This window comes from Papio anubis, chromosome 1 (assembly GCF_008728515.1).
Source record: "Papio anubis isolate 15944 chromosome 1, Panubis1.0, whole genome shotgun sequence".
NCBI classification, from domain to species: Eukaryota; Metazoa; Chordata; class Mammalia; order Primates; family Cercopithecidae; genus Papio; species Papio anubis.
The window spans coordinates 136,886,296-136,906,169 of record NC_044976.1 but is presented as its reverse complement, the minus strand read 5'-3'; the positions used below and the strand labels follow the sequence as shown (position 1 = coordinate 136,906,169).

Below are 19,874 nucleotides of genomic sequence, written 5' to 3'. Positions count from 1 at the left end.
TAGACAGTATTATAATGACATAACTTAATTTTTCCTCCCACTTTTGGGGGTTTAAATGAAGAAAAGACCTTTGGATAAAATATACATCAATACCCAAGACTTTTCTGGTCACAAAGAGATAATAAAGTCCTCTGGTCACTTTTAATTTTAAAAATCCATAAATTAAAAATCAAGTCCCTATGTATTAATAATAGTCAAGGCTCCAAAATTTATTTAAAATTAATGTCTGCAGTAGAGAAGGTGGGTGTGTAATTAGCTGCTTTTGTATTTGTATGCCTTTTATTTATTCAATTACTTCCAGTTCCTAGCCACATCTTCTGACCCCTCCAGGGGTATAGTAGGAGACAGGAGGAGAGAGAAGAGGCAGAAAATGTCTTTACTGCCTGCCACTGTCTGACCTGGCATTAACGTCTCTGAGCTGGGCAGATGTTTAGAGCTGACTCTGTCTCATGGAGAGCACTCACAGATTCCTCAGTGATTCTCCACTGGGAACCCCACAACTGTAATTTCCTGGTTCTTTAGGTTTCTGTTGTAGGTTCTCTTCTAGTCTCCCTATACACATAAACAAGGGCATTGTCATTCACTCTGTTGATTTCAACAACCACTTGTTTCTGATCATTTAAATATATATATTTCCAGTGTAGATACTTTCTTGATACCCAGATATGTATATCTGGTTATCCCTACTTGAATATTATTATGCAATTTAACAAGTACTATGTTCCTCCTCCCAATAATTTGCATCACTGCCCACCCTGTTGCCCAACCCAAAACCTGAAAACATAATTAACTTTATCCTATTCCTTATATTCAGTCAATACCATATCCTCTTGATTCATCTCCTAGATGTATCTCATATCTATATATTGCTCAGAGTTCTCATTGTTACTACACTGAATCAGGCTATCGTCACCTCTCCCCTAGATTATGGAAACAGCTTTCCTCCTGTTTTGCCCAACTTCAATCTATTCTTCACACTGCAGCCAGAGGGTCCACACAAAAATGCAAATTACATCATGTCACTTCTCGGCTTAAAACCTCTCAATAATTCCCATAGTCTTAACAATAATGTTCCAGGTGCCTGACATGGCTTACAAGGTCCTCTTCTCCATTTCTTAGCTGCACCTCTTGCCAGTCCCTTTTCACAGACTATATTCCCACCTAACTGGCTTCATTCAGGTCTTCTTTAGGTATGCCTTGTTCTCTTTTGACATTTCACTTGCTGTCCCCATTTTCTGATGTCAGTTTCTGCTTGATGCCTACCCCAAACTTCATTTTCCTTCACCACTTTAGTAAAAAATCCTGAGTTTGTTTGGGGTATCATGCTCCCAGTTAAAAGACTACCATTCTCAGTCAGTCCTGCAGCTAGGCGAGGGCACATAACTAAGTTCTAGTAAATAAAATAAAAGTAAAAGTGTGGGGGAACCTCTGGGAAATATCAAGTGGAATTGAGAGATTTTCTTTGCTGCCTTCTTCCATCCTGCTGCCTGGAATGAGGATATGACAACCAGTGCATGAGTATCATGCTCTAGGGAAGGCAGAGTGGTAAGCTAGAAGCATCCTATGTCCCTGATGGCTTCGTGAAGCCAGCCATACTAGTCCTATGTGGTCTGTTTCTCCACTAATTTTACCTGAGAGATAAATTAGTTTTATACTTGTGTAACCCACTGTTATCTTTTGTTTTCTGTCATATGCAACTGAATCTAAATTAAATCAACCTACTCCTGCAATATTCTGACCTTTCTTTCCAGTGTTTCCACACCATCTCCCATTGACAAGGCAACTCCCACTCCTCCTTTAGATGGTAAGACTTTTTCTAGCAAATTGTCTGTGATTGTTCACCTGGGTTATGTTAGGTATTTCAGCTAGCATATTCTTCTAGATTAGACTCTATTGAATCTATCCCTCTCACCATTACATTTCAGGGGCTTAGCACAATGCCTGGCACACGATCAATGCTCAACAAATATTTGTGGTCTGACTTAACAAATTAACAAATAGTAGGTATTATTATAAATTCATATCCTTAAACAGGTCTGAGGTACAGCTGTGGTTGCTCGTATGGACAATGGCTGGTCTATTAGGATCTAAGCTGTCCTACAAACTTATATGGATGATAGGTAGGAATAATTAATGAAGGGGCAGGTTATTTTGCTCCCAGATCTTCATACTTTCTCAGCTTGGGAATCTCCATAGTCTCTCCAAACCACTGTGGTCCCACAGGAGATCTGCCCACCCAGAATACTTCCTTAAAGAGGTCAGCCCTAATATACAGTGAAACTCCAATATTCATCTGTATTCAAAGATTTATCTTAGATACTCCATAGTATGATGAAGCTTACATTCTAATGGAATAGACGATCAACAAACAAACAAATACATAACATAATCAGGTAGTAATGTATGTCATAAAGATAAAACAGGGAAAGAAGCAGGAAAGTGATATGGAATGCAATAGAAGTGGTGATCAGAGGTTTTTTGAGGAAGTGATATTTTATCAAAAACACAAACAAATGTAATACACATTAAAATTTTCTGAGGATAATATTTATCATGCATATCTTCATTTTTTCAATTTTATCATACTCTGCATGTGACATCTGATATCATATATTCTCTAAGTATATATTTTAAATTTAAAATTTACTAATCTGAAACATTATTACACAATAAGAATTTTCAAAATACTTACTTCCAATAAATTTTTGTTCTTTTTTTCAATTACAGATCGCATGAGGGTGTGACTCATATGTATGACGTTGTCAATATACGGTAAGCATTCTGATTGATAATCAAGACTTACAACCTTGAAAATACCAATACGCTTCTCAATGGCCATATTCACAATATGTCTAAAATAATTTCCGAATCTATTTAAAATAGCTTCAAATTCTTTTGAAGTTAATTCTCCCATAGATGATATTTTCATACTCATGATTTTGGCCTTTTCTACCATGGTACAATACTTCATAAACTTGCAGCTGTAAGCATTAACTAGGCCCATTGAATTACCAACAATAGTCAGGAGATTCACAATCTGTAATTAAGAATGTTAAGATGTTAGAATTTTTATTTTTAGAGTGAAAAATGGTTTGACATGCTAATAGTTTCTGAGAAAATAAAATAATAGTGCCATGTGGAGTTTAAGAACTGCTATTAAAAATCTAAATATATTGGAAACATAAGACTTTAAGAAATTTAGATGGCTTTCTAATATTTGGCTTTTACCTAAAGGCTTATTAGGCTATTTAACTTTATAATTAACATGTTATTTTGAGCCATGTACTGGAGACACCAACCATTTATCCCCTTGCTTGTTACCCCGTTTTAGAGTACACTATGCTTAGCCCGAGAAAAGGCCAGGCCCCAACCCCCAGGCCGGAGAGCAGTGCCAGTCCATGATCCGTTAGGAACTATGCCACACAGCAGGAGGTGAGCAGTGGGTGAGCGAGCACTACTGCCTCAGGTCCACCTCCTGCCAGATCAGCCGTGGCATTAGATTCTCATAGGAGCTCAAACCCTATTGTGAATTGCACATGTGAGGGATCTAGGTTGTGTGTCCTTTATGACAATCTAACTAATGCCTGATGATCTGAGGTGGAACAGTTTCATCCTGAAACCACCCCTCAGCTGCTGTCCATGGACAAACTGTATTCCACAAAACCAGCCCCTGGTGCCAAAAAGGTTAAGGGCAGCTGGTATATAGTATGTGACCTCACCCAATTCAGCAAAGACATAACTATTTAGAGGGGGTAGAATCCTAAATCAAGCTAAGCCAATTAGATTCTCTTGTAAATTTGGACAAAAATACCCAGTTGATGCTAATGGGAAGAGTTAAGGCATGGCAAGTCAACAACTGATGAGTCTACATTATGAGGGAGCCATAAAAGAGCAAGCTTATTTTCACAGAAGTTGGAAAAATCACACAGAGGTGAGCAGTGATGACAGATCATGGGGAAAACAAATGGGGAGATAAGCTGGGAATGATTTTCCAATTGCTATGAATATAATACCCTAATTTTTCAATAAATTCATTTCATGTAAGAATTCAGTGGGTCTCTGCTCCTTAAAGTAAATATTCCCTAAAATGAACTGTTTTAAAACTTACTATATTTTGGTAGGCAGGATCCATTTCAAAAAGGATGTGACAATCTGGCCATCTGGTCTGCTCTGTATAATGTATTATGCTTCCTATCTTATTAGGTAAATCCATTGTTGAAACCAAATCAATGAAGATAGACAGGTGAGGATCTTGGCAAAGAGGAGTAATTGTGGCTAAAATACATAATTTAAAAGTCAGTACTTCAGATATGCCATTGAAAGCAACACTTCAAAATTATCCATGACATCTAGAACTATTGAAATTGGGGGCTGATTTATTATGAGGGCTAGACAACATTCTATACTTATAACTGGAATTTAAAAACAGGTGTAAAGATTTAGATTTAATATTATAGAAACAAAAGAGCCACTCACACATAACTGAGTGGAGGTGATGGGAGGCATGATTGAAACATAAACTGAAAATAAGTCATTCAGTTTACAAATATTTGACATGTATCTATTATGTGGAGGGTATTATACCATTACAAGGATACAAAAATCAGGAGACACGGCCTCAAGAGTTCACAGTCTAGATGAACAACGGGATGTCCACAGGCCTAGATAGACAGACAGACAGACAGATAGATAAACAAACCTCAACCTATACCTCACACTTTATAAACAATTTCAACTCAAGATGAGTCATATACCTAAATATAAAACACAAATCCATAAATCATCAAGGGGAAAATATAGGAGAGAAAATCTGTGTGATTTGAGTAAGGTAAAAAGTTTTTAGAAACAAAACCAAAAGTATAACCCATAAAAGAAAAAAACCAGGGAGCTGTACTTTATCAAAAGTAAGTAGTTAAGCTCTGTGAAAGATAATGAAATAATAAGACACAGATTGGGAGAAAATCTCACACAGATTGTTTGCAAGTCACATATACAATAAAAGAATTATATTCAGAGTATGTATAAAGACCTCTCACAAACCAACAATAAGAAAACAAAAATCTCAATTTAAAAAAAATAGGTGCTGGGTGTGGTGGCTCATGCCTGTAATCCCAGCACTTTGGGAGGCTGAGGCGGGTAGATCACAAGGTCAGGAGTTTAAGACCAACCTGGCCAAGATGGTGAAATCCTGTCTCTACTAAAAATACAAAAAAAAATTAGCTGGGCATGATGGTAGGCACCTGTAATCTCAGCTGCTCAAGAGGTTGAGGCAGAGAATTGTTTGAACCTGGGAGGCGGAGGTTGCAGTGAGCTGAGATTGTGCCACTGCACTCCAGCCTGGGTGACAGAGCAAGACTCCATCTTAAAAGAAAAAAAAAAAAAAAGCAGAGGAGGTTCCAAGATGGCCAAATAGGAACAGCTCCAGTTTACAGTTCCCAGCGTGAGTGATGCAGAAGATGGGTGATTTCTGCATTTCCAACTGAGGTACTGGGTTCATCTCACTGGGGCTTGTCGGACACTGGGTGCAGCCCATGGAGCATGAGCTGAAGCAGGGCGGGGCATTGTCTCACCTGGGAAGCGCAAGGGGTAAGGGAATTCCCTTTCCTAGCCAAGGGGAGCTGTAACAGATGGTACCCGGAAAATTAGGACACTCCTACCCTAATACTGCGCTTTTCCAATGGTCTTAGCAAATGGAACACCAGAAGACTATATCCTGCTCCTGGCTCAGAGGGTCCCATGCCCACAAAGCCTTGCTCACTGCTAGTACAGCAGTCTGAAATCGAACTGCAAGGTGGCAGCGAGGCTGGGGGAGGGGCGTCCGCCCTTGCTGAGGCTTGAGTAGGTAAACAAAGCAGTCGGGAGACTCGAACTGGGTAGAGCCCACGACAGCTCAAGGAGGCCTGACTGTCTCTGTAGACTTCACCTCTGGGGGCAGGGCATAGCTGAACAAAAGGCAGTAGAAACTTCTGCAGACTTAAACGTCCCTGTCTGACAACTTTGAAGACAGTAGTCGTTCTCCCAAGGAGTTTGAGATCTGAGAACGGACAGACTGCCTCCTCAAGTGGGTCCCTGACCCCCAAGTAGCCTAACTGGGAGGCATCTCCCAGTAGCGGCTGACTTACACCTCATACGGCCGGGTGACTCTCTGAGATGAAGCTTCCAGAGGAAGGATCAGGTAGCAACATTTGCCATTCTGCCTTATTTGCTATTCTGCAGCTTTCGCTGGTGATACCCAGGCAAACAGGGTCTAGAGTGGACTTCCAACAAACTCCAACAGACCTGCAGCTGAGGGTCCTGACTGTTAGAAGGAAAACTAACAAAGAGAAAGGACATCCACACCAAAATCCCATCTGTATGTCACCATCATCAAAGACCAAAGGTAGATAAAACCACAAAGATGGGGAGAAACCAGAGCAGAAAAGCTGAAAATTCTAAAAGTCACAGCGCCTCTTCTCCTCCAAAGGAACACAGCTCGCCAGCAGTGGAACAAACCTGGACAGAGAATGACTTTGACGAGTTGATAGAAGAAGGCTTCAGACAATTGGTAATAACAAACTTCCCTGAACCAAGGGAAGATGTTCAAACCCATCACAAAGAAGCTAAAAACCTTGAAAAAAGATTAGATGAATGGCTAACTGGAATAAACAGCATAGAGAAGACCTTAAATGACCTAATGGAGCTGAAAACCATGGCATGAGAACCACATGACACATGAACAAACTTCAGAAGCCGATTCAGTCAAGTGGAAGAAAGGGTATCAGTGATTGCAGATCAAATGAATGAAAGGAAATGAGAAGAGAAATTTAGAGAAAAAACAACAAAAACAAACGAACAAAGCCTCCAAGAAATATGGGACTATGTGAAAAAACCAAATCGACGTCTGATTGGTGTACCTGAAAGTGACGGGGAGAATGGAAACAAGTTGGAAAACACTCTTCAGGATATTATCCAGCAGAACTTCCCCAACCTAGCAAGGCAGGCCAACATTCAAATTCAGGAAATACAGAGAATGCCACAAAGATACTCCTCGAGAAAAGCAACTCCAAGACACATAATTGTCAGATTCACCAAAGTTGAAACGAAGGAAAAATTGTTAAGGGCAGCCAGAGAGAAAGGTCGGGTTACCCAAAAAGGGAAGCCCATCAGACTAACAGCGGATCTCCTGGCAGAAACTCTATAAGCCAAAAGAGAGTGGGGACCAATATTCAACATTCTTAAAGAAAAGAATTTTAAACCCAGAATTTCATATTCAGCCAAACTAAGCTTCCTAAGTGAAGGAGAAATAAAAGCTACAGACAAGTAAATGCTGAGACATTTTGTCATCACCAGGCCTGCCTTACGAGAGCTGCTGAAGGAAGCACTAAACATGGAAAGGAACAACCGGTACCAGCCATTGCAAAAGCATGCCAAATTGTAAAGACCATTGATGCTAGGAAGAAACTGCATCAACTAACAAGCAAAATAACCAGCTAACATCATAATGACAGGATCAAATTCATACATACCAATATTAACCTTAAACGTAAATGGGCTAAATGCTCCAATTAAAAGACACAGACTGGCAAATTGGATAAAAAGTCAAGACCCATCAGTGTGCTGTATTCAGGGGACCGCATCTCACATGCAGAGACACACATAGGCTCAAAATAAAGGGATGGAGGAAGATCTATCAAGCAAATGGAAAACAAAAAATGCAGGGGTTGCACTCCTAGTCCCTGATAAAACAGACTTTAAACCATCAAAGATCAAAAGAGACAAAGAAGGCCATTACATAATGATAAAGGGATCAATTCAACAAGGAGAGCTAACTATCTTAAATATATATGAACCCAACACAGGAGAACCCAGATTCATAAAGCAAGTCCTGAGAGACCTACAAAGAGACTTAAGACTTCCACACAATAATAATGGGAGACTTCAACACCCCACTGTCAATATTAGACAGATCAACGAGATAGAAAGTTAACAAGGATATCCAGGAATTGAACTCAACTCTGCACCAAGCAGACCTAACAGACATCTACAGAACTCTGCACCCCAAATCAACAGAATATATATTCTTCTCAGCAGCACATCACACTTTTTCCAAAATTGACCACATAGTTGGAAGTAAAGCACTCCTCAGTAAATGTAAAAGAACAGAAATTATAACAAACTGTCTCTCAGACCACAGGGCAATCTAACTAGAACTCAGGACTAAGAAACTCAATCACAACCACTCAACTACATGGAAACAGAACAACCTGCTCCTGAATGACTACTGGGTACATAACGAAATGAAGGCAGAAATAAAGATGTTCTTTGAAACCAATGAGAACAAAGATACAACATACCAGAATCTCTGGGACACATTTAAAGCAGTGTGCAGAGGGAAATTTATAGCACTTAATGCCCACAAGAGAAAGCAGGAAAGATCTAAAATTGACACCCTAACATCACAATTAAAGAACTAGAGAATCAAGAGCAAACACATTCAAAACCTAGCAGAAAGCAAGAAGTAACTAAGATCAGAGCAGAACTGAAGGAGATAGAGACACAAAAAACCCATCAAAAAATCAATGAATCCAGGAGCTGGTTTTTTGAAAAGATCAACAAAATTGATAGACTGCTAGCAAGACTAATAAAGAAGAAAAGAGAGAAGAATCAAATAGATGCAATAAATATTGATAAACGGGATATCACCACCAATACCACAGAAATACAAACTACCATCCGAGAAAACTACAAACACCTCTACGCAAATAAATTAGAAAATCTAGAAGAAATGGATAAATTCCTGGACACATAACACCCTCCCAAGACTAAACCAGGAAGAAGTTGAATCCCTGAATAGACCAATAACAGTTTCTGAAATTGAGGCAATAATTAATAGCCTACCAACCAAAAAAAGTCCAGGACCAGACAGATTTACAGCCGAATTCCACCAGAGGTACAAAGAGGAGCTGGTACCATTCCTTCTGAAACTATTCCAATCAATAGAAAAAGAAGGAATCTTCCCTAACTCATTTTATGAGGCCAACATCATCCTGATACCAAAGCCTGGCAGAGACACAACAAAAAAAGAGAATTTTAGACCAATATCCCTGATGAACATCGATGCAAAAATTCTCAATAAAATACTGGCAAACCGAATCCAACAGCACATCAAAAAGCTTATCCACCATGATCAAGTGGGCTTCATCCCTGGGATGCAAGGCTGGTTCAACATATGCAAATCAATAAATGTAATCCAGCATATAAACAGAACCAAAGACAAAAACCACATGATTATCTTAATATATGCAGAAAAGTCCTTCAAAAAAATTCAACAGCCCTTCATGCTAAAAACACTTAATAAACTCACTATTGATGGAACGTATCTCAAAATAATAAGAGCTATTTATGACAAACCCACAGTCAGCATCATACTGAACGGGCAAAAACTGGAAGCATTCCCTTTGAAAACTGGCACAAGACAGGGATGCCCTCTCTCACCACTCCTATTCAACATAGTGTTGGAAGTTCTGGCTAGGGCAATCAGGCAAGAGAAAGAAATAAAAGGTATTCAGTTAGGAAAAGAAGAAGTCAAATTGTCCCTGTTTGCAGATGACATGATTGTATATTTAGAAAATCCCATCATCTCAGCCCAAAATCTCCTTAAGCTGATAAGCAACTTCAGTAAAGTCTCAGGATACAATATCAAAGTGCAAAAATCACAAGCATTCCTATACACCAATAACAGACAGAGAGCCAAATCATGAGTGAACTCCCATTCACAATTGCTTCAAACAGAATAAAATACCTAGGAATCCAACTTACAAGGGATGTGAGGAAACTCTTCAAGGAGAACTACAAACCACTGCTCAGTGAAATAAAAGAGGATGCAAACAAATGGAAGAACATTTCATGCTCATGGATAGTAAGAATCAATATTGTGAAAATGGCCATACTGCCCAAGGTAATTTACAGATTCAACGCCATACCCATTAAGCTACCAATGACATTCTTCACAGAATTGGAAAAAACTACTTTAAAGTTCATATGGAACCAAAAAAGAGCCTGCATTGCCAAGACAATCGTAAGCCAAAAGAACAAAGCTGGAGGCATCACGCTACCTGACTTCAAACTATATTACAAGGCTACTGTAATGAAAACAGCACAGTACTGGTACCAAAACAGAGATATAGACCAATGGAACAGAACAGAGCCCTCAGAAATAATACCACACATCTACAGCCATCTGATCTTTGACAAACCTGACAAAAACAAGAAATGGGGAAAGCATTCCCTATTTAATAAATGGTGCTGGGAAAACTGGCTAGCCATATGTAGAAAGCCGAAGCTGGATCCCTTCCTTACTCCTTATACAAAAATTAATTCAAGATGGATTAAAGACTTAAATGTTAGACCTAAAACCATAAAAACCCTAGAAGAAAACCTAAGCAATACCATTCAGGATATAGGCATGGTCAAGGACTTCATGACTAAAACACCAAAAGCAATGGCAACAAAAGCCAAAATTGACAAAGGGGATTTAATTAAACTAAACAGCTTCTGCACAGCAAAAGAAACTACCACCAGAATGAATAGCCAACCTACAGAATGGGAGAAAATTTTTACAATCTACCCATCTGACAAAGGGCTAATATCCAGAATCTATAAAGAACTTAAATTTAGAAGAAAAAATCAAACCACCCCATCAAAAAGTGGGCAAAGGATATGAACAGACACTTCTCAAAAGAAGACATTTATGAGCCAACAGACACATGAAAAACTGCTCATTGTCACTGGCCATCAGAGAAAAGCAAATCAAAACCACAATGAGATACCATCTCATGCCAGTTAGAATGGCGATCATTAAAAAGTCAGGAAACAACAGGTGCTGCAGAGGATGTGGAGAAATAGGAACACTTTTACACTGTTGGTGCGACTGTAAACTAGTTCAACCATTGTGGAACACAGTGTGGCGATTCCTCAAGGATCTAGAACTAGAAATACCATATGACCCAGCCATCCCATTACTGGGTCTATACCCAAAGGATTATAATTCATGCTGCTATAAAGACACGTGCACACGTAAGTTTATTGCGGCACTATTCACAATAGCAAAGACTTGGAACCAACCCAAATGTCCATCAATGACAGACTGGATTAAGAAAATATGGCACATATATACACCATGGAATACTATGCAGCCATAAAAAAGATGAGTTCATGTCCTTTGTAGGGACACGGATGAAACTGGAAACCATCATTCTGAGCAAACTATCAGAAGGACAGAAAACCAAACACCACATGTTCTCACTCATAGGTGGGAATTGAACAATGAGAACACTTGGACACAGGGTGGGGAACATCACACACTGGGGCCTGTCATGGGGTTGGGGGAGAGGGGAGGGACAGCATTAGGAGATGTACCTAATGTAAATGAGGAGTTAATGGGGGCAGCACCCAATATGGCACATGTATATGTATGTAACAAACCTGCACATTGTGCACATGTACCCTAGAACTTAAAGTATAATAAAAAAATAGGCAAAAGATCTAAAAAGACATATGACAAAATAAGATATGCAGATGGAAAACTAGCATAATAAAAGATGAACAATATCATTTGTTACTAGTGATGAAAATTAGCACAAAGAGATATCACTACACAGGTATTAGAAGGCTAAAAGTTTTTTGTTTTTGTTTCTACTCTGGCAATACCAAGTGCTGGCAAAGATATGGAGCAACTGTAACTCATACAACCACCTTGCAAAACAGTTTGGCCATTCTCATAAAGTTAAATATATAACTACCATATGACCCAGCAATCCTACCCCTAGATATTTGTCCAAGAAAAAGGAAAGCTTGTATTAATCCAAAAGCCTATATGTGAATGTGTATAGTAATTTTGCTTATAATTTCCCCAAACTGGAGACAACCCAGATGTGAATGGATAAGCAATCTGTGATACATCCAGACAACTGAATACAGCACAGCAATTTAAAAAAAGACTATTGAATCATGTAACAACATGGATACTTTTTTTATTTTTTATTTTTTGAGACAGGGTCTTGCACTGTCACTCAGGCTGGAGTACAGTGGTACAATTTTGGCTCACTGCACCTTGACCTCCTGGGCTCAGGCCATCCTCCTACCTCAGCCTCCCAAGTAGCTGGGATTACAGGTGCGTGTCACAATGCTTGGCTAATTTTTTGTATATTTTGTAGAGACAGGGTTTCACCATCTGCCAAGGCTGGTCTTGAACTACTGGGCTCAAGTGATCCACCCACCTGGGCCTCCCAAAGTGCTGGGTTTACAGGTGTGAACCACTGTACACGGCCAACAAAGCTGAATTTTAAATGCCTTTTTCTATGTGAAAGAAGCCAGATCCAAAAAGCTACATATGCATTTATATGACGTTCTGGAAATGACATAACAATAGGGATAGAAAACAGATAAGTGGTTGCCACAGATAAGGGAATGGGGAGAGTGTGACTACAAAAGGGCTGCACAAGGGAACTGGGGGATGATGAAACTGTTTTATATGGATCTGTGATGGTGGACATGTACCTGTGCACTTGTCAAAACCCTTAACACCACCCACGAAGAGAAAACTGTACTTTATATAAGTTATAAAAAGTTAACCAGGTTACTGAGAGAATCCAAGTTGGAATGCAGCCTGTAACAAATTAATCTAACTGCATTACAAACAAACTACATAACCTCACTGAAAAGGGTGGGAAAGAAAGGAGTTAACATGAGCAACTTCAGAAAACAAGTTTGGACTGGAAACTCTAAGATTATATTTTTTAAAAACTGTACATAAACTCACTGTATTTTAGTTGATACATTTGTTTTTCACAGAAGTATGGAGTAGCAATTCTGAAATTACATGTACAGCCATGCATTTAATGACAGGGATACATTCTGAGAAGTGTGTCCTTAGGCAATTTCATCATTGTGTGACTATCACAGAGTACTTACACAAACCTACTGCACACCTAGGCTATATGGCATACCCTGTTGCCCTAGCTACAAACTTGTACCGCATATTACTATACAGAATATTGTAGGCAATTGTAAAAGAGTAGTAAGGATTAAATATTGAAACATAGAAAAGACACAGCAAAAGCATGTTATTATAATCTTATGGGACTACCATGTGGTCTGTCATTGATTGAACCATCTTTATACAGTGCATGACTGCATAACAAACAAGTTATTAGTTGATTAGTGATTATGTCACCCGGATTTCTCATAGCCAGAGAAAAAAGTTACATATAAGGAAAAGGCTAGAATGAATCCTGAGGAGTTGGATTGGGGTCTGAGGTATCAGTATGAATTCATAGTTTAAAATGGACAAACAAAAAGATCTAGGAATAAGTATAGTTGTGTGTGTATGCATGAGCTAGTATACACACATACATTTTCTAGGTATTTTCTCTGGTAGGCTAGGAAGTAGTGACACTCCTGTAGCAATGAGCACATCTAGTGTGTAGTTCTTAATTCCTAAATTTCCTTCTTTAATCCAGGGTTCCTTGGAGAAACAGTTGATTCCAGGGCTGGGCAGAGAAAACACAAGATGAGCCTGAAGCATCTTGAGGTGACAGAAACTAAGGAAGTAGTCACAAGAAAAGGATGGAGGTACACTGAAGGGCACAGGAGCCAACTGGGGAGAATCACTCCTTCAAAACTAAGCCAGAACACCTTGAGCAAGAAAATAGATAACAATAATACTGTATTATAGTCTAAAGACTAAAATAAATATCAACGAACCCAGGAAATTTCCAAGGGAAAAAAAGTGAAAAAGGAGATGGCTAATAGATGCTAGAAATAGTACAACGCTACATAATAACTAAAACAGTATAATACTGGTACATAAGTTACAGACATGTCATCTGCATAGCCCAGAAATAAAATGGAAAACATTCTGGAATATAAAAAATTATAAATGTGGCATTTCAAATCAGTGGGGATAAGGAATGGATTAGTCAATACATGATGTTGGGACAGGCAGATTAGTCATCCGAGAAAAAATGAAAAGTAAAGTCCTACTTCACAACATATGCCAAATAAATCTCAGAGTGAACAAATATTTAAATATAAAAATGAAATCATAATAGAATTAGAAAATAAGTGAGAGAATGATTTTATAATATGATCATTTTGAAGGCCTCTCTAACTATGATACCATACACTGAAGCCTTCTAGAAGAGGTTCTAAATGCCTTTGTAATATCTGTGATATAACACTAAGTGATCATATAACATTTAAAATATACATTTGACTAATGTATGAATATAAATGTAAATTGCAAAACGAAATAGTTGTCATATATGGGTAGTTGAAATGGGGTGATTTAAATGATTATTTCTAAGGTAAATATATATACACACATATATACATACATATATACATATGTATGTATATATGCAAATATTATCATATATGTATGTATATATGCAAATATTAGTGAGTCCATATTCATATAAATAAATGACTGAAAAATTAAATAAATGGAAAAGGAACAGCTACTCCTTACAGAAGAATTCTAATTTATGAATGTATATGGGATAAAATCAACAGAAAATCACCATTAAGAACACCACAGTAATAACTGCCACAGGCAAGGCAAGGTCCACTGATAAATGTTAGAATTAGTAGGTAAAATTTTCAGGAGAAATAAGATATGTGTATAATCTCAAAACTTTTCCTCCCACCCCAAGTTTACTAATTACAGGAGGAAATGTAACTTCATCATGGAGAAACCTGGCAGACATGACTTTAACCAAGTCGTCAGGGTGAGCATCACCAGTAAAAAGGTTCATCAATGTCATGTACTACCAGGTTGATATATACGTAAAAGGGCACACACTCAGTATGGTATTGTCCCCCAAGATGTGTATCTCAAACTCATCATGAGACAACATCAGACAATCCAAAATTGATGGACAATCTGTAGAGTAAGTTACCAGTACTCTTCAAAGATCTCAAAGTCATAAAAGACAAGGAAAGACTGAGCAACTGGTACAGATTGGAAAGATTTAACAGACATAACAACTATTAATATATGCAACATGTGATCTGGGATTAGATCCTGGCACAGAAAATGAACATTAAGGAAACAACTGGGAAAATCCAAATAAAATCTATCATTTCATTAATACTATTATACTAATAGTAATTTCTTCATTTTCATAACTATACTGTGGTTAGATTAAAACATATAAAGAGTATATAGAAACTCTGTAGTATGTTTGCAACTTACAGAAGTCTCAAATTATCTCATAATAGAAACTTAAATAAAATAGTAGAAACATTTCATAACAAAGAAAAAAGAAATAGAAATAATCGGATGTTTAGACCCAGGAAATCTAAAGATGAAAAACAAAAAATCCAAACGGAAAAAAGGAACATATGGAAAGACCGATAAAAACTTAGTTCTTCAGACTGAAGAGCCTCACTGGATGTTAAGAAAGCTTAACATAGAATTATATATATGACTTTATTATAGAAAAGTTCCTACTTCAAATGATAAATTACTAGACAGAAATCACAAGTATACAAAGGAAGGAAAATCACAGTAGCATCAGACTTCTTATTTACATTATTAAAAGCTAGAAGGCAGTAAAACAAATTTTGGGCTACTGAAGAAAATGAGTATGGGAGGGGTCATCCTATCAAGACAGCACAGTTGTTTAAAATGTCCATAAGTGTATAATGTTGCAAAATACTAATATCTCTGGATTTTACTCAGCAAGAAACCCTTACCAAGCTGATTCAAAATGGACTGGGTAAAAAATTATAACAACTTTGTGATAATTCTTGATTTTAAAACAAGCCCATGTTCTTATGCACATTTCATCTTCATAATACAATGCAAACTTTAAAATAAATATGAGATGTCAAGGGACATACTGACTACATTTTGGCCAGTTTGGGGAAATGGAGTAACTTAATATGTGGTGGTAGTTACAAAGCATAGTGAAAAAGACTGAATTATTGGGACTTGCATAAACAAAATCAAACAATGCATGAGATACCAGCTTAGCTTGGAAATAGGAGCCCTCTGAACTCAGCAAACTATGGTGACATGACTGGAGAATGATGCAACATTTAAGAAGTTGCCAAAAGTCCTGCTGTTTTAAGATCTTTGTAAAACTTACTGTGAGAAAAGAATAAATTCTTTGGTCAGGCTAGTAATTGCCTGCAATTTCAGATTGTGTACACACAGCTGCAAAATAATTAAAATCTCTTTAAGGTAGAAACAGTATCTTTGTTACACTATGACATAAAAGATCTTGCTCATTTGTATTAAGTGTCATAACATTCTATAGAACATAACTGAAAAAATCCAAACCGTGAATATTTTCCTAATTCCCATCTTTTATGCTCTCTAAGGCTATGTGTAAAATTCACACATCATCAAATAATTCCAAATTCACAGTGCCTGATCCCAAGGACTGTGAATTTATGATAGACTAACATTCTGTAACATCTGTCACATCCCTGGGTAAAAGCATCAGATGCCTAAATTTAAGAAAATATTGCCAAAGAAGACAATGCACTTCACTAAGCTTTAAAAACACTTACTTATACATTTTTCCATATTAGTCAACATATTTTGAATTTTTACTGAAAACTCCAATCTGTTGGGATCTATAAAGAGATTTGTAGGAAATTCTGGAAATCTAACAGAGAAAACAATAAAAGCATGTTTCAGAGAAATATAGTAACTACTATATAAAATATAATGACTTGTAATTTTTAAAATGTCTAATACTTACTCATAATACATGTATTTATTCTCAAACTCAGTCTCACTTTCTGTGTCTATTAGAATCCATTGAAAGAAAGAGAGAATACAAAATTGATTGATATTTATGTCAGGTAAATGACAAATTAATATATGCCAGTGCTTTACACATATCCTAAGAATAAACTCAAGAGGTCATTTGAGAGGCAATACTGAAGCAATACACCCCATCCCAAGGCTCTGATTAAAGAGATCTGAGAACAAACATCCTAGATGTTGTTCCTCTTGATGAACGGGGCCCTCAGCTCTGCTTCAGTGAGAAACTGTTTGGGTTTTGAGATGAAAATGAATAACAGTGTCATTACTTACATGCACAATAATGATCTGTAAGTTTATCCTTACTTTTAGCAGTATTTACCTTAAGATTTATAAAATCATAATCTACAAATTATAATACACAGACTAGTAAAATGATCTCTCATTTGTTTTTTTCCAGTTGTTAAGATAAGATATTTCCCTTCATTCCTTTTTTTTTTCTCCCTCCAAGACACAAGGACTCACTGTGTTGCCCAGGCTGGTCTCAAACTTCTGGCCTCAAGTGATCCTCCCACCTTAGCCTCCCAGAGTGCCAGGATTGCAGGCATTAGCCACCACACCTGGCAACCCTTCATTCTTTATAGTCTCAATTGTCTTACCTGAAAGAATATCTTCAAGATTGTAACTAATTTCTTTTGGTTTCTTGGCTTTTGGGAGCAATTCTTCACTTAAGTGTTTTTTGACACATTTGTCTTTATTTTCTGACATTTCATCTTCAAACATTACACACTCTTCAGGGCACAGGTCAGATTCGTGAAAGTTCTCTTTAGGATTTTCTGAAGATTCACTCTCAGCAGGAATTCTCAAGCATAGATTTACTTCAAATATTGGTGCATATGTTTTTCTCAAATCCTTCCCCACTTCAACACTATTCAAAATCTAATTTAACAGATAATGTGAGGGTGCCAGTGACAACATATAAATTACAGAACATTTAATTTAGACTAATACAGACCAAAATTTTAAATGAGAAATCATAACTCCAGTATAACCGAGTAACACTGTATTATCAAATACCTGAAACTTGCATGTTAGAATAAGTCAATTACATGCGAAACAAATGACATTGTAATGAGGGCGTTCTCCCCAAAATACTGTAAATTGATGACAGAGTTAGTATATCATAGTCCTAGTCACTGAGCGCTTATTTAAAATACAAATTCTTAGGTCCTATCCCCAGAGATTTTGAGTTAAAAAGTCAGAGGCAGGGCCCAGGACTCTTAATCATCTACAAGCTGAACAGGTGACTCTATTGTGCACCTGGGTTTAAGAACTACAAATCAAGAAAACACACTTTAAACTCACTACAGTAAGTCCTAGCTCTTCACTTTAATATACATATACTAATATGGACATCTCCAGTGAAAAACACTAGGGGATAAATATCTCATTTATGTAACATAATTGTTCTTAGGCTCTGTCTGGGCTTGGGTTCTCAATCTACTGCTCCTTCCTACCTTATAAATAATCAGTTATGCTTAAGTTACCTACTGCATATGACTCCTCTGTGTTTCTCAGGGTGATCACTTGAATAATCTGCTGAAACCTTAACCTCTGATTCCAGTCATTAACAAATTAAGGCAGTTAACATTATAAATAAACCTCATAGCACCTTGCTAAGCTGCCGGGGAAAGAGCATGAGTAGATATTGAAGGTGACTTGTAAATCTTAAATGTTCACACAAATGGGTATAGTGTTTGTTCAGGATGATGAAAACGCTGTAGAAATGGAAAGTGGTGATGGTTGCCTAACACTGAATGTACCTAATACCACCAAACTGTACACCTAAAAATGGTTAAATGGAAAATTTTATGTTATGTATGTTTTATTGCAATAAAAGAAAGTCTACCCAGACAATTCTTAATAAATATATAATGTGCTGCTTAGCTTATTCTGGAAAATAACCTCTAATTAACTCTGGGAATACTGGACCTTAAGCTATATACACCTTCTAATACTACTGCATATAAATATTGTGCATTAAATCATTCTTTAAGTGTAATTATGGTTACAGTGAATCACTATAGTAAACAAGTTACTACCTTCACCTAATCCTCATAAAAACCCCGAGAGACAGAAATTATTAATTTCATTGCACATACCAAAAATTCTGGAAGCTTAATTTGTCAAAGGCTATATTGCTAGCATGTGGTAAGGCTGAAGTTGACTCATGGGTCTGTGCGATCATTATAATATGAACTACCTGGGGCCTGAAAATATTTTTGAGGTGAAGAAATCTCTTAGCTGTTACACTTTTTGCGCCAAGAAGAATCAACCAATAAATGGTTTTATTCCTCTAGATTGTAAACTACAAGAGAGGAATAGCCACAGCTAAATCAAACTATAAATTTTACAGATTACAATGGGGATTAGGAAAGGAAGGAGGAGACAGCACCAATGATTACCAGATCCACAACTTTAGCTCTTATCTCTCGCTTGAGATTCACACCTATGTTTTCAACATTTTGAGCTCTGTACAGAAAAAAAGAGGAGCAAACCAAGGTCAGATACTAGAGGGCAAAGTAGGTGCAAGATGCCCAAACTTGGGCGATGGGACAAAAGTGGACATAAATTTAGGCCACCTTAGTGGCAGTCTGCTCGTTCATGCAGCCTGTGTCCAAATCTCCACTCAGTCAGCCTGCATTGAACACATACATGTGTATATATATATATATATATATATAATAGATGTGTGAATCTTATTGGTTCTGTCCCTCAGGAGAACCCTGACTAATACAAGTTACATGAAAAAATGCTCAACCAAACCAGTAATAAGGGAAATTCAAATTAAAACTTTGGCAAAATGCCATTTCACACCTATCTGATTGACATTAAATATTGACGAGGATTAGTAAGCTTATGGAGCAATAAAAATTTATGAATTGCTAAAGGTCACTGAAACTGGTACAAGCATTTTAGAAAAACAATTTTATGTCACTCAACACAGTTGAAAATAACATGTTTTTGCCCAGAAATTTCACACCTTAGCAATAAAGAAAGAAATAGTAACTCTTGTTCATGTATACCAAAGGAGAAATATACAGGAATGTGCAAG

The 19,874-nt window shown here is 37.3% G+C and overlaps 1 protein-coding gene across 2 annotated transcripts in view; it reads right to left on the bottom strand.

Moving 5' to 3' along the window:
• The window catches only part of LOC116268619 (dynein heavy chain 14, axonemal-like), a 103,683-nt gene continuing 83,809 nt past the window's right edge, over positions 1-19,874 (bottom strand). The window contains exons 12-16 of one of the 2 annotated variants that reach the window (XM_031655382.1): positions 17,419-17,698; positions 16,755-16,800; positions 16,561-16,658; positions 4,109-4,275; positions 1-3,037 (exon numbers count right to left, since the gene is read on the bottom strand). In XM_031655382.1, the coding sequence (XP_031511242.1) occupies positions 2,663-3,037; positions 4,109-4,275; positions 16,561-16,658; positions 16,755-16,800; positions 17,419-17,698 (966 nt within the window). In that variant the 3' untranslated portion in view covers positions 1-2,662. The remainder of the gene's footprint in view (positions 3,038-4,108; positions 4,276-16,560; positions 16,659-16,754; positions 16,801-17,418; positions 17,699-19,874) is intronic. The other variant, XM_031655376.1, reaches the window with a different exon arrangement.